The sequence below is a fragment of the Arachis duranensis genome, chromosome 2, assembly GCF_000817695.3.
Source record: "Arachis duranensis cultivar V14167 chromosome 2, aradu.V14167.gnm2.J7QH, whole genome shotgun sequence".
Taxonomy (NCBI): domain Eukaryota; kingdom Viridiplantae; phylum Streptophyta; class Magnoliopsida; order Fabales; family Fabaceae; genus Arachis; species Arachis duranensis.
The window spans coordinates 38,839,121-38,852,211 of NC_029773.3; the positions used below are offsets into that span (position 1 = coordinate 38,839,121).

The window sequence follows — 13,091 nt, forward strand, 5'->3', positions numbered from 1 at the left end:
TAGGATTCCCACATTGGAGTTCCATTCCTTGTTTTCTAAGTCATGCCATTTATATAAGAAGAACCTTACCAACATAAACACACTTCTTTAATTTATTCTCCTTTAGCCATTTTCTCTCTTTGTTCCTTTATATCGATCTTTGATGGAACGCGGTGTTCTTGATGGTATCATCAGTAGGTTGCTTGATGTTAGAGGAAGACCTGGGAAACAGGTGCAGCTTTCTGAGGCAGAAATCAAGCAGCTTTGTGTAGTTTCCAAAAATATCTTCTTGAGGCAGCCCAATCTCTTGGAACTAGAGGCTCCAATTAAGATATGTGGTATCTATTTCCAACCTCTTTTCTATTTAATTTAATTTTGTTTCTTCGGTCCTTCCTGAATTTTAGTATATAATAATGATAATGATCTATAGGTTTTTCTTCCATTAATGAGTTTGAAAAATAAGTTTTCGTTTTAGTTTTTAGTTTGAATAATGATAGGGAGTCAACTTTATTTTCAGCCGCACGCGCTAGTCAATTACTTGTTTTAAATTTTAGATCTTAAGGACAAGTTTGAATAGGTATATAAGGATTTTTTTTTAATTTTTAACATATGAAAATTTATGGATTTGGATCCTCTAAAGTTTGAATTTCACTTTAGAGAGTAAAGTGTGATCTCTCACCATTGATTTCATAGGTGGGACTAAGAATAAATATGAAAGAGAAACTATTCAAAGGTAAAAAATCACACTTTACTTTCCAAAGTGAAATTCAAACTTTAGAGGATCAAAATCCAAAATTTATAGTATTAACGTTTGCTATAATTTTTTAAAATTAAATTATAATTTTTTAAAAAATTATTTAAGTGTTTATAAAAAAATAAAAAAAGACTTATTTTATAATAATTTTTTATTATTTTTCATTTAAAATAATTTAAAAATATAAAAAAATTAAAAATTAAATAATATTAATTAATTAAAAATTAATTTTTTGTATTTTCTCTTTTAGTTTTTATTTTTTATTTATCTGATAGTCCGATAAAAATAGTAAGGGTTTCAAGCGAGAATTGTCGGAATTTTTTAAAATAAAATAAATATAAAATTGCATATATAGATACAATTTGAAGTATTTATTTTTTAACATTTTATTACTTATCTCGATCTCAAGATAAGACAATTTTTTAATAAGCTTATTTCATTTATAACGCAATTTAAATGTATCTTGTTCTCACCTAGTATTTTATCTCATGTACAGACTAATACCTTGTTAATGTTGCTTGCTTATCCCATCTTCTCCGAGAAGAAAATACATTTTTTTTTATTTCCGAGAACAAAATATATTTTTTTTATTAAAAACAGGGAGAATTGAACCGAACTTCTAAATAAGTATGAAAAAACTATGTTATTTTAATTATAATTTATTAACATAAATAAAATACATTTATTAAAAAATTCGAAATAAGTAATAAAGTGTAAAAAAAGTAAATACTCCCACGTGTTTATACAAGTAATTTTTAAATTTATTTTATTTATTTTAAAAAATTTCCAGGATTGTCTCGTATTCATATTTCAATATGGGACCTCTAGTTTGGGGATCGATCAACCCGTCTTGGACTCTTGGTCATATTTCCTAGTTTGAAAACAGAATAACCCATCCGAAGTTACTTTGGTTTAATCTATTAGAAAATGAAAAGTGAATTGACTTGCACAACTAAGTGTAAGAATTGACTCTATCGGTGAAGTGGTTAGGATTTAAGCAAAAATGGTAAAATCGGTAATAACGGATTTAACGATGGATAATTCTTTTCAGTACGCTAACAACATCGACTATGAGAATAAGCATATTCTAAACTGTTTTTCTGATGTAATGTACCTCTAACTAAATACTCTGTTTCAGGCAGTTTACGACCTTTTAATTAAGGGTACCGGTTATTAAATAACTGTATTACTCTGATATCTTTTTTTTTCCCAGATTAGTATGCATTGCTCCTGTTTAATTCATTAGCAGTAGTTTGTGCAATTACAAATATTAATTGGTTTGTAGTTATGAAAGTTGAATAATTATTTATGTATGCACCGTATATACATTATACACACATTTAGTTATATATTATTGCATTAAAAAATACTACTTTTTATTTGCACTATTTGAATGGTTTTGAAAAATAAAGATAGAAAGTCAGGTATAATTAACTATTAATGTTAAATAAAATTAATAGTTTAAAATTATAATTTAATTAAATTTATCAAATTTCAACTTTTAAATTATTTAATAACTCTTAATTATTAATTTCATATAAACTCAGTGAAAATTATTGCACATGACTGTCTTTTTGCCTAGATCAAGAATTCCTTTCTAAAATTAAGTAGGAGCTAACATCTTATTACACCAACAGGAGATGTCCATGGTCAATATCCCGACCTTCTAAGACTCTTCGAGCATGGCGGATTTCCTCCTCGGTCCAACTACTTATTTTTAGGAGATTATGTGGATCGGGGGAAGCAAAGTCTGGAGACAATATGTCTTCTTTTAGCATACAAGATAAAATACCCAGAAAACTTTTTCCTTCTTAGGGGCAACCACGAATGTTCTTCTATAAGCCGTATTTATGGATTCTATGACGAATGTAAAAGGAGGTTCAATGTTAGGATGTGGAAAACATTTACAGATTGTTTTAACTGCTTGCCCCTGGCCGCTCTCATTGATGATAAGATAATATGTATGCACGGCGGACTCTCGCCGGACTTGCGTAATCTAAACCAAATAAGGAGCCTGCCTCGTCCGACCGAAGTCCCCGAAATCGGCTTGCTGTGTGACCTTCTTTGGTCTGATCCTTGTGGAGACATTGAGGGTTGGGGAGCCAACGAACGCGGAGTTTCATATACTTTTGGAGCTGATAGGGTCACACAGTTTCTCGAGAAGCATGATCTTGACTTGATTTGTCGAGCTCATCAGGTTTTACATTCGTCTATGATCTTAACAAAAATATTATGTATACATAAAAAATTAGTCTCTATTTATTTGTGTATAAATATAGTATTGTTTGATTCGATTTTAATGTGTATGTTAATTTCAATATCTATTTTATATTGTAGTTGATTTGTTGCTTAATTTTTGATGTACATCTAACATAGTTCAAATCTTAAAATATAGACTCATACAACATAATTGACTAAAATTCAAGCACATAGGCGGCTGATTTATATTTATATCTTTAAATTTGCAGGTTGTTGAAGATGGATATGAATTCTTTGCTAATAGACAACTTGTGACTATCTTTTCAGCACCCAATTATTGTGGAGAGTTCGATAATGCTGGCGCAATGATGAGCGTTGACGAGACACTTATGTGCTCTTTCCAAATATTAAAGCCAGTTGAGAAAAGGCCTAAGTTCGGTTTCGCGAGCACCAGCGCAGTTAAGTCTAGCACTCCGACCAAAATCAAGGTATTGCTATTTATGAAATAATTTATTTATTTATTGTTAAAGTTTTTATAAAGTATACATCTAAATTAATTTTTAAAAAGTTATAGATTGAGTACTTTCTGTTTCAAATAATTTTTTATTCTCTATAATCTTCGAAAATTACTCTCTTATACAAATTAATTTTTCAGTCACTTTTAGTTAGAATGTTAATATCTTTATTAAATAAATAAGTCCTTAAAAATTTATTATAAGACATAAAAAATATTACTATAAAAAAATTAGTGATTCTTTAAAATGATGAAAGGAACAAACTGTCTAATAAAAATAATTCTTAAAAATTTTTAAAAAATAAAAAATTATTAAATTAAAATATTCAATCTAAAATTTTTTGAAACTAATTTAGATAGTTATTCATTTTAAGAAAAAACATATGTTAATAAAATTTGATCGTTATTATCAAATAAAAAATTCCATAATATTTAACATTCTTCTTTACCAAATCTTAGTACATACATACATCATCTTGGTAGCAACTAAAAATTTATATAACAATTACAAATTTATTTATTAGATAAAGATTGTCAGTATCGCCAGCCTCATGTGGTAGGTTAAGGGAGTCGTCCAAGGGATTCCAATGGCTATCAGCCTGTCGACGATCCGCCTGTTAGGTCAGTCGATCGGCAGTTGAGGTGGATTAGTTGGTAACGAGTCGATCGGTTGGCGGCGGTTTAGCACAGATGAAAAATACAAGCATGCTCAGTTTAATTCTCAGTTTTCTTAATGAGAGTTTATATATACTTTTCAATATACTAAAATTGTAAAGTAACACAAAAAAAGGATGGTTGCTAACATTCACAGCATTTGTTTGTTCCAACTTTAATAATTGTGGCTATATTTTGCTTTCATCATTTTGTGCAGGCATTTCTTGGTGGTAAAGTATGAAGTGTGCTAGCTGACAGAAATCTTTTGGACACCCAAAATCGATTTCGAGAAATTGGTAGTGTTCATCACTTCAATATTACGGAAGAATGCATTTGGCGGTATACCTTATCAGCTATGAAGCGAACAAACTAACAATATTAACAATTCCCTATCAGAGTATAGTTGTGTTTTTTCTAATAATTGTCCATGAAAACAAAAAGTTGTAATAGATTCATGTAGATGTTTACTTATCTCCGACAAATATATTACAACTCAAGATAGGACAACATTATTACTTTATTTGTTTCAAAATATTGTTTCTTTTGACTAAATTTGTATTTTGAAAAATTAATTTATGATGAAATCTGTCAAAATATATAGTGACTTATTTCAATGTATTATTCATTTAGTTGAAGCAAGGGTTATTTTGAAACATGCATAATGATCCGTTACATATAAACCCAAACTGAATTTAACTATAAATCGAAACTATAATAAATGTGCATAATAAAACCGCATGAAATCCAAATCAAATAAACATGCGGTTTATAAAGTCAAATATCATTCAGAAGCAGTTACTACATAATTAGGTTAATATTCTCAATACCTCTGAGAATATCAATATCTGTCTTTAATATAAACAGCCTTATAAATACAAAAAACTTCTGAGATGAAGAAAGTACGCTATTCAATATGAATATTATATCTTTCATTTGATACTCTTTCTAACTTGAGTGTTGGAGTACCTTTACAAGTGTCCACCACCGCCATTCCTAAAGAAGCCGACGTATACCTCATCCAATTTAAAGAGAAGCGTGTTCGAGCGTTGAACAAGACGAGCTATACCTTGAAACCAGTCATCGACTTAGGAACATTTGACGCCCACCGTGGGGCCAAGTTTAACTAACCCCACCTTCGTCTCTTCTACCTTATTATCACCACCTTTTTACAGGTCATAACTTATGGCGGACGAGCTAAGTAACCCTATCCTCCCTCCACTCAAGCTGAACTATTGGTCATCAACAAGTCTTTACGAGTAGAAAACCAATGAATGGCCGACCTATTACATCAGACACAAAATAGCAAAAGTAAGAGAGGAGAACACAAGAACACTGAAAACAAGGATGATCACGACAAACACACGTTAGAAGCCAAGCCCATAATAACAACCTCCACGATGCTAACGGTGAAGCGGACCAATCCATTTTCAAAATACATCATGGATTTTAAATGCCAAAAAATTTCACCTTGCCAACAATACTGAAACCTTATGAAGGGATTGGCGATCCCAACATACATGTCACCAAGTTTTACACAATGATGTTCATGAACAGTGCATCCGGTCCAATACTCTATCCTACATTTCCTACCTTTTTAGATGGTGCTATCTTGATCTGGTTTTCTAATTTGCCTGCAAGTTCTATATCAAATTTTGACGAACTGGCCGACCTTTTTGTTAACAATTTTGCCGCATCAAAGATCTATGTACATGACTCAGATTATCTCAACACCATAAAGTAAGGACAACATAAAAGTAATAAAGATTACTTGACGAGGTTTTGCCAAGGCAACTATGGAGATACCTAACCTTAACCGATAAGTCTACTTGCATGCCTTGAAAAGTGGGCTCTGCCCTGAAAAATTCTAGGAAACTATAGTTGTTAAGAAGTCGAAGACATTGGACAAATTCCAAGAAAAGGCAACAAGCCATATTGAAATAGAAGAGCTTTGACAAATTTGGAAAACAAAGAGGCCTAACCCTAACAGAGAAAAGAAAAAGCAAAACAATATACAAATAATATAAACAAATAAAAAACCATTCAAATTAACACTAAAGTTTGATTCGTATACCCCTTTCAACACCAAAAGGGAGGATATTATCAAAGACATCCTACATTCAAAGCTGATCAAACCACCGAACAAGGCAGCGACATACCAAGACCACTGACACGTGGATAAATCTAAATATTGTACCTTTCATCAAAAGCATGAACACACCACAAATGATTCCATTATAGCAAAAGATCTCCTCGAGAAGCTAGCTCACCAAGGCCTGCTAGACAAATACATTAATAGACGAGGACACCGACGAAATACATATGACCTCGATCGGCCAACACTAAAAATCAAATGACAATCATAGGGACAAAGAAAAAAGTTAGACGACAACCCTAACCAACCTCACAGAGTTATTAATTGTATTTCTGGTGATTTCGCAGGTGGAGGTGTAGCAACTCGGCCAGAAAAAGGTCCTATAGGACTATGATGTTAGTTACCAGCTCTAAGCCAATCTATACAACCAACGTTGATGCTCCAGACATCAGATTCAGTTCCTCAGACTACAAAGCAATAGATAAAGACCTGGACGATCCCGTAGTTATATCGTTACAAGTTGGCAAGCCATTGGTGAAAAAAGTCCTTATGGACCCAGGTAGCAGCGCCGATGTACTTTTCTATTCAATATACCAAAATATGAAACTAAGTGACAAGCTCTTAAACCATCTACAGGAGAATTGGTAGGTTTCTCAGGTGAGTGTGTTCCAATTCGAGGTTATATATGGTTACAAATAACACTAGGCAATTACCCTGATTGTAAAACTTTAGATATCCAATACTTAGTTGTGGACTACAAAAGCCCATATAATATCATCCTAGGCAGACCTTCTTTAAATGCTTTTCATGCTATTGTTTTGACTATACATTTGTGTGTCAAGTTTTTCTCACAAGATAACAAAGTTGTCACTATCGACGTTAACCAGAAACAGGCCAGACAATGCTATAACACAAGCCTCAAGGCAAACCCTTCAAGAAAAGCCGACGAGTTGTACGTACAAACGGTCTATAACTCGGAGAGCCTACCTACTTTAGCAGATATAGACCCTCGAACAAACCTGCAAGACTGGTATGCGAAATTGTGATTCACACATTTCACAACTCCGCATAGCTGACCAGTAAGTGCACTGGGTCATCCAAGTAATACCTTACGTGAGTAAGAGTCGATCCCACAGAGATTGACGGCTTAAAGCAAGCTATGGTCATCTTGTAAATCTCAGTCAGGCGGATTCAAATGGTTATGAGGTATTGATAATTGAAAGATAAATAAGACGAAAAATAACATAGAGATACTTATGCAATTCATTGGTGGGAATTTCAGATAAGCGTTTGGAGATGCTTTGTTACTCCTGAACCTCTGGTTTCCTATTGTCTTCATCCAATCATGCGTGCTCCCTTCCATGGTAAGCTGTATGATCCTCTCAGTGAAAATGGTCCGGCTACGGTCTCTGTACGGCTAATCAACTGTCAGATTTCTCGTCCCGGATGAAAAATACCAGGCACAACTACCACAGGGCTAATCATCTGTCGGTTCTCACTAGCGTCGAAATAAGAACCATTGATCCTTTTGCACACTGTCACTGCGCCCAACATTTCGCGAGTTTGAAGCTCTTCATAGTCATCCCTTCCCAGATCCTACTCGGAATACCACAGACAAGGTTTAGACTTTCCAGATCTCAGGAATGCTGTTTATTGTTCTAGCCTATACCACGAAGATCCTAATATCAGCTTCAGATGCTCTGTTGTCAGGAGAGACGATGTGAATTGTTGAATAGAGACCCAAGAGAATATACTCCGGCTGTCATCCAATGACTACGTTGAACATCATGTAGACCGCTTTGTAGTTGTCAGGCACGCGGATCTTGGCTAAGCGAGTACTGAAGATAGAGAGTGATTGTCATGGGTCACCCCTTTAGTCTGATTTAACTGAATTAAGTACAAGAGTATATCTTAGAGAAGAAGTAGGCGTGAATTGAATGAAAAACCATAGTACTTGCATTAATTCATGAGGAACAGCAGAGTTCCTCACTTAATCTATGAGGTGTAGAAACTTCACCGTTGAAAATACATAAGAACAAAGCGTCTAGGAATGGCCAAATGGCCAGCCTTCAAAAAGGGTTCGAAGAACTCCAAAAGGTCCAAGACTTCGAATACAATAGTAAAAAGTGCTATTTATACTAAACTAGTAAACTAGGTTTACAGAAAATGAGTAGATAGTACAGAAATCCACTTCCGGGGCCCACTTGGTGTGTGTTGGGCTGAGCCTTGAAGCCTTCACGTGCATACACCATCCTTGGAGTTAAACGCCAGCTTTGGTGCCAGTTCTGGCGTTTTACTCAAGAAAAGGGTCTCTGGTGGACGTTTGGACGCCAGTTTGGGACATCAAATCTCGAGCAAAGTATAAACTATTATACATTGCTGGAAAGCCCAAGATGTCTACTTTCCAACACAATTGAGAGCGCACCAATTGGGCTTCTGTAGCTCTAGAAAATCCACTTCAAGTGCAGGGAAGTCAGAATCCAACAGCATCTGCAGTCCTTTCTTAGCCTCTGAATCAGATTATTGCTCAAGTCCCTCAATTTTAGCCAGAAAATACTTGAAATCATAGAAAAACATACAAACTCATAGTAAAGTACAGAAATGTGAATTTTGCATAAAAACTAATAAAAATATACTACAAAGTGACTAAAACATACTAGAAACTACCTAAAAACAATGCCAAAAAGCGTATATTATCCGCTCATCACAACACCAAATTTAAATTGTTGCTTGTCCCCAAGCAACTAGAAACAAAATAAGATAAAAAGAAGAGAATATACAATAAATCTTAAAATATCAATGAAGCTTAGTTCTAATTAGATGAGCGGGACTTGTAGCTTTTTGCTTCTGAACAGTTTTGACATCTCACTTTATCCTTTGAAATTCAGAATGATTGGCATCTATAGGAACTCAGAATTAAGATAGTGTTATTGATTCTCTTAGTTCAGTATGTTGATTCTTGAACACAGCTACTTATGAGTCTTGGCCATGACCCAAAGCATCTTGTTTTCCAGTATTACCACCGGATACATAAATGCCACAGACACATAACTAGGTGAACCTTTTCAGATTGTGACTCAGCTTTGCTAGAGTCCCCAGTTAGAGGTGTCCAGAGTTCTTAAGCACACTCTTTTTGCTTTGGATCATGACGTTAACCACTCAGTCTCAAGCTTTTCACTTGGACCTTCATGACACAAGCACATGGTTAGGAACAGCTTGATTTAGCCGCTTAGGCTAGGATTTTATTCCTTTGGGCCCTCCTATCCATTAATGCTCAAAGTCTTGGATCCTTTTTACCCTTGCCTTTTGGTTTAAAGGGCTATTGGCTTTTTCTGCTTGCTTTTTCTTTCTTTCTCTTTTTTTTCGCCTAATTTTTTTTCACAAGCTTTGTATTTTTCACTGCTTTTTCTTGCATCAAGAATCAATTTTATTATTTTTCAGATTATCAATAACATTTCTCTTTTTTCATTATTCTTTCAAGAGCCAACAATTTTAACATTCATAAACTTTACTATAAAAAATATGCACTTTTCAAGCATTCATTCAGAAAACAAAAAGTATTGCCACCACATCAAAATAATTAAACTAATTTCAAGATAGAATTCGAAATTCATGTACTTCTTGTTCTTTTGCAATTAGAAACATTTTTCATTTAAGAAAGGTGAAGGATTCATGGGACATTCATAACTTTAAGGCATAGACACTAGACACTAATGATCATGTAATAAAGACACAAACATAGACAAAACATAAAGCATAAGAAATGAAAAATAGAAAAACAAATAACAAGGAAATTAAAGAACGGGTCCACCTTAGTGATGGCGGCTAGTTCTTCCTCTTGAAGATCCTATGGAGTGCTTGAGCTCCTCAATATCTCTTCCTTGCCTTTGTTGCTCCTCTCTCATGGCCATTTGGTCTTCTCTGATTTCATGGAGGATAATGGAGTGCTCTTGGTGCTCCATCCTTAGTTGCTCCATATTGGAACTCAAATCCCCTAAAGAGGTGTTGAGCTGCTCCCAATAGTTGTGTGGAGGAAAATGCATCCCTTGAGGCATCTCAGGAATTTCTTGATAAGGGTCTTCCTCATGTTCTTGTTGAGGTCCATGAGTGGACTCTCTTGTTTGCTCCATCCTTTTTCTAGTGATGGGATTTTGAGATGAATCTCTCCATCTCCCATGACTCGGAGGTGGAAGCCATTGCCTTCCCTTTCCTCTTTCTAGAGGTTACTCCGGCCTTAGGTGCCATTAATGGTTATGGAAAAACAAAAAACAACGCTTTTTTCCACACCAAACATAAAAGGTTTGGTCGTCCTCGAGCAAAAGAAGAAAGAAGAGAGTAGAAGAAGAAGAGAAGTGGGAGATAGAGGCATGAGAGGGTTTTGGCCAAGGGGGAAAGAAGTGTTTGTGATGTGTGAAAGTGGAGGAATAGGTAGGGGGTATATATAAGGTAAGAGGAGGGGTGGGTCCGCGTGAATTGGGGTGGGTTTGGGAGGGAAATAGTTTGAATTTGAATGGTAAGGTAGGTGGGGTTTTATGATGGTTTTTTTGGGAATTAGGGTATGGATGTGAGTGGTGTTTTGGGTAGAGTGTTACAGAGAGGTGTGAAGAGGAGAGAGAGTGAGGTGAGGTAGGTGGGGATCCTGTGGGGTCCATAGATCCTGAGGTGTCAAGGATTTTTCATCCTTGCACATCCTTGGCATTAAACGCCCTCTGTGTACCATTCCTGGCATTTAAATGCCAGGCTGCTGCCCTTTTCTGGCGTTAAACGCCATTCTGCCTGCCAGTTCTGGTGTTTAACGCCCAAAATGGTGCCAGGCTGGGCGTTTAAACGCCCATTTTTCTATCCTTACTGGCGTTTAAACGCCAGTTTGCCTGCCAGTTCTGGTGTTTAACGCCCAGAATGGTGCCAGACTGGGTGTTAAATGCCCATTTTGGTATCCTTACTGGCGTTTAAACGCCAGTAAGCTCGTCCTCCAGGGTGTGCTATTTTTGATGCTATTTTTTATTTTGCTTTAACTTTTGTAGTTATTTTTGTGACTCCACATGATCATCATCCTAAAGAAAACATAAACTAATATAGATAAATAAATAAAATTGGGTTGCCTCCCAATAAATGCTTCTTTAATGTCAATAGCTTGATAGTGAGCTCTTTTCAGAGCTTCACAATTGCTCAGAGCATGGTTGTGGCCTCCCAACACCAAACTTAGAGTTTGAGTGTGGGGGCTCTGCTTGACTCTATATGGAGAGAATTGGATGAAGCCTTTCATGCTTCTTCTCCATGTTTACAGAGGAAGATCCTTGAGCCTTAAACAAAAGGTAGTCCTCATTCAACTAAAGGACTAACTCTCCTCTGTCCACATCAATTACATCCCTTGCTGTGGCTAGGAAGGGTCTTCCAAGGATGATGAATTCATCCTCATCCTTTCTAGTATCTAGGATTATGAAGTCAGCAGGGACGTAAAGGCCTTCAACCTTCACTAAGACATCCTCTACAAGTCCATAAGCCTGTTTCATTGATTTGTCTGCCATCTCTAGTGAGATTCTTACAGCTTGTACCACAAAGATCCCTAGTTTTTTTTTATTACAGAGAGTGGCATGAGGTTGATACCTGACCCCAGGTCACACAAAGCCTTTTCAAAGGTCATGGTGCTTATGGTGCAAGGTATTAAGAACTTTCAGGGTCCAGTTCCTTTTGAGGTAATGTCTGCTGAATCTAGGTATTCAGTTCATTTATGAGCAATGGGGTTCATCCTCCCAAGTCTCATTACCAAATAACTTGGGATTCAGCTTCATGATTGCTCCTAGATACTGAGCAACTTGCTCCTCAACAGTGTTTTCATCCTCTTCAGAGGAAGAATATGCATCAGAGCTCATGAATGGCAAAAGTAAGTTCAGTGGAATCTCTGTGGTCTCTGTATGAGCCTCAGATTCCTTTGGTTCCTCAATAGGGAACTCCTTGTTGATTAGTGGATGTCCCTTGAGGTCTTCCTCACTGGGAATCACTGCCTTTTTACTCTCTCCAGGTTCGGCCATTTCAGTTATAGTTATGGCCTTGCACTCTCTTTTGGGTTCTCTTATTGATTGGGAGAGTACTAGGAGGAGTTTCAGTAACTCTTTTACTCAGCTGACCCACTTGTGCCTCCAAATTTCTAATGGAGGACCTTGTTCGTTCATGAAATCGAGTGTGGCCTTAGATAGATCAGAGACTATGTTTGCTAGGCCAGAGAGGCTCTGCTTAGAATTCTCTGTCTGTTGTTGAGAAGATGATGGAAAAGGTTTGCTATTGCCAAACCTATTTCTCCCACCATTATTGTTGTTGAAGCCTTATTGAGGTTGCTGTTGATCCTTCCATGAAAAATTTGGATATTTCCTCCATGAAGGATTATAGGTGTTTCCATAGGATCCTCCCATGTAATTCACCTCTTCCATTGCAGGATTCTCAGAGTCATAAGTTTCTCCTTCAGAGGAAGCTACTTTAGCACTGCCAGATGCAGCTTGCAATCCAGTCAGATTTTGAGAAATCATATTGATTTGCTGAGTCAATATTTTGTTCTGAGCCAATATGGCATTCAGAGTATCAATTTCAAGAACTCCTTTCTTCTGAGTCACCCCATTATTCACAAGATTCCTTTCAGAAGTGTACATGAACAGGTTATTTGCAACCATCTCAATGAGTTCCTGGGCTTTTGCAGGGGTTTTTAGATGAAGAGATCCACCAGCAGAATGGTTCAATGACATCTTAGACAATTCAGACAGACCATCATAGAATATACATATGATACTCCATTCTGGAAGCATGTTAGAAGGACACCTTTTGGTTAATTACTTGTATCTTTCCCAAGCTTCATAGAGGGATTCACCTTTCTTCTGTTTGAAGGTTTGGACGTCCACTCTAAGCTT

The 13,091-nt window shown here is 35.9% G+C and overlaps 1 protein-coding gene and 1 non-coding gene across 3 annotated transcripts; both read left to right on the forward strand.

Moving 5' to 3' along the window:
- Positions 1-7: 7 nt before the first annotated feature.
- LOC107474358 (serine/threonine-protein phosphatase PP1) lies at positions 8-4,620 on the forward strand. 2 transcript variants are annotated; one of them, XR_002370578.2, is made up of 4 exons: positions 8-317; positions 2,371-2,930; positions 3,260-3,420; positions 4,318-4,620. XR_002370578.2 is itself a non-coding variant. In XM_016093978.3 (4 exons), the coding sequence occupies exons 1-4, from the start codon at positions 143-145 to the stop codon at positions 4,339-4,341; spliced, it is 978 nt and encodes a 325-aa protein (XP_015949464.1). In that variant the 5' UTR covers positions 12-142; the 3' UTR covers positions 4,342-4,620. The 2 variants fall into 2 exon arrangements, 1 of the variants encoding a protein (XP_015949464.1); XM_016093978.3 differs by having other exon boundaries at positions 12-317; positions 3,202-3,420.
- Positions 4,621-12,983: 8,363 nt separating this feature from the next.
- On the forward strand, positions 12,984-13,091 carry LOC127745104 (small nucleolar RNA R71). Its single transcript, XR_008006300.1, has one exon. It is a non-coding gene; the product is annotated as a small nucleolar RNA R71 (small nucleolar RNA).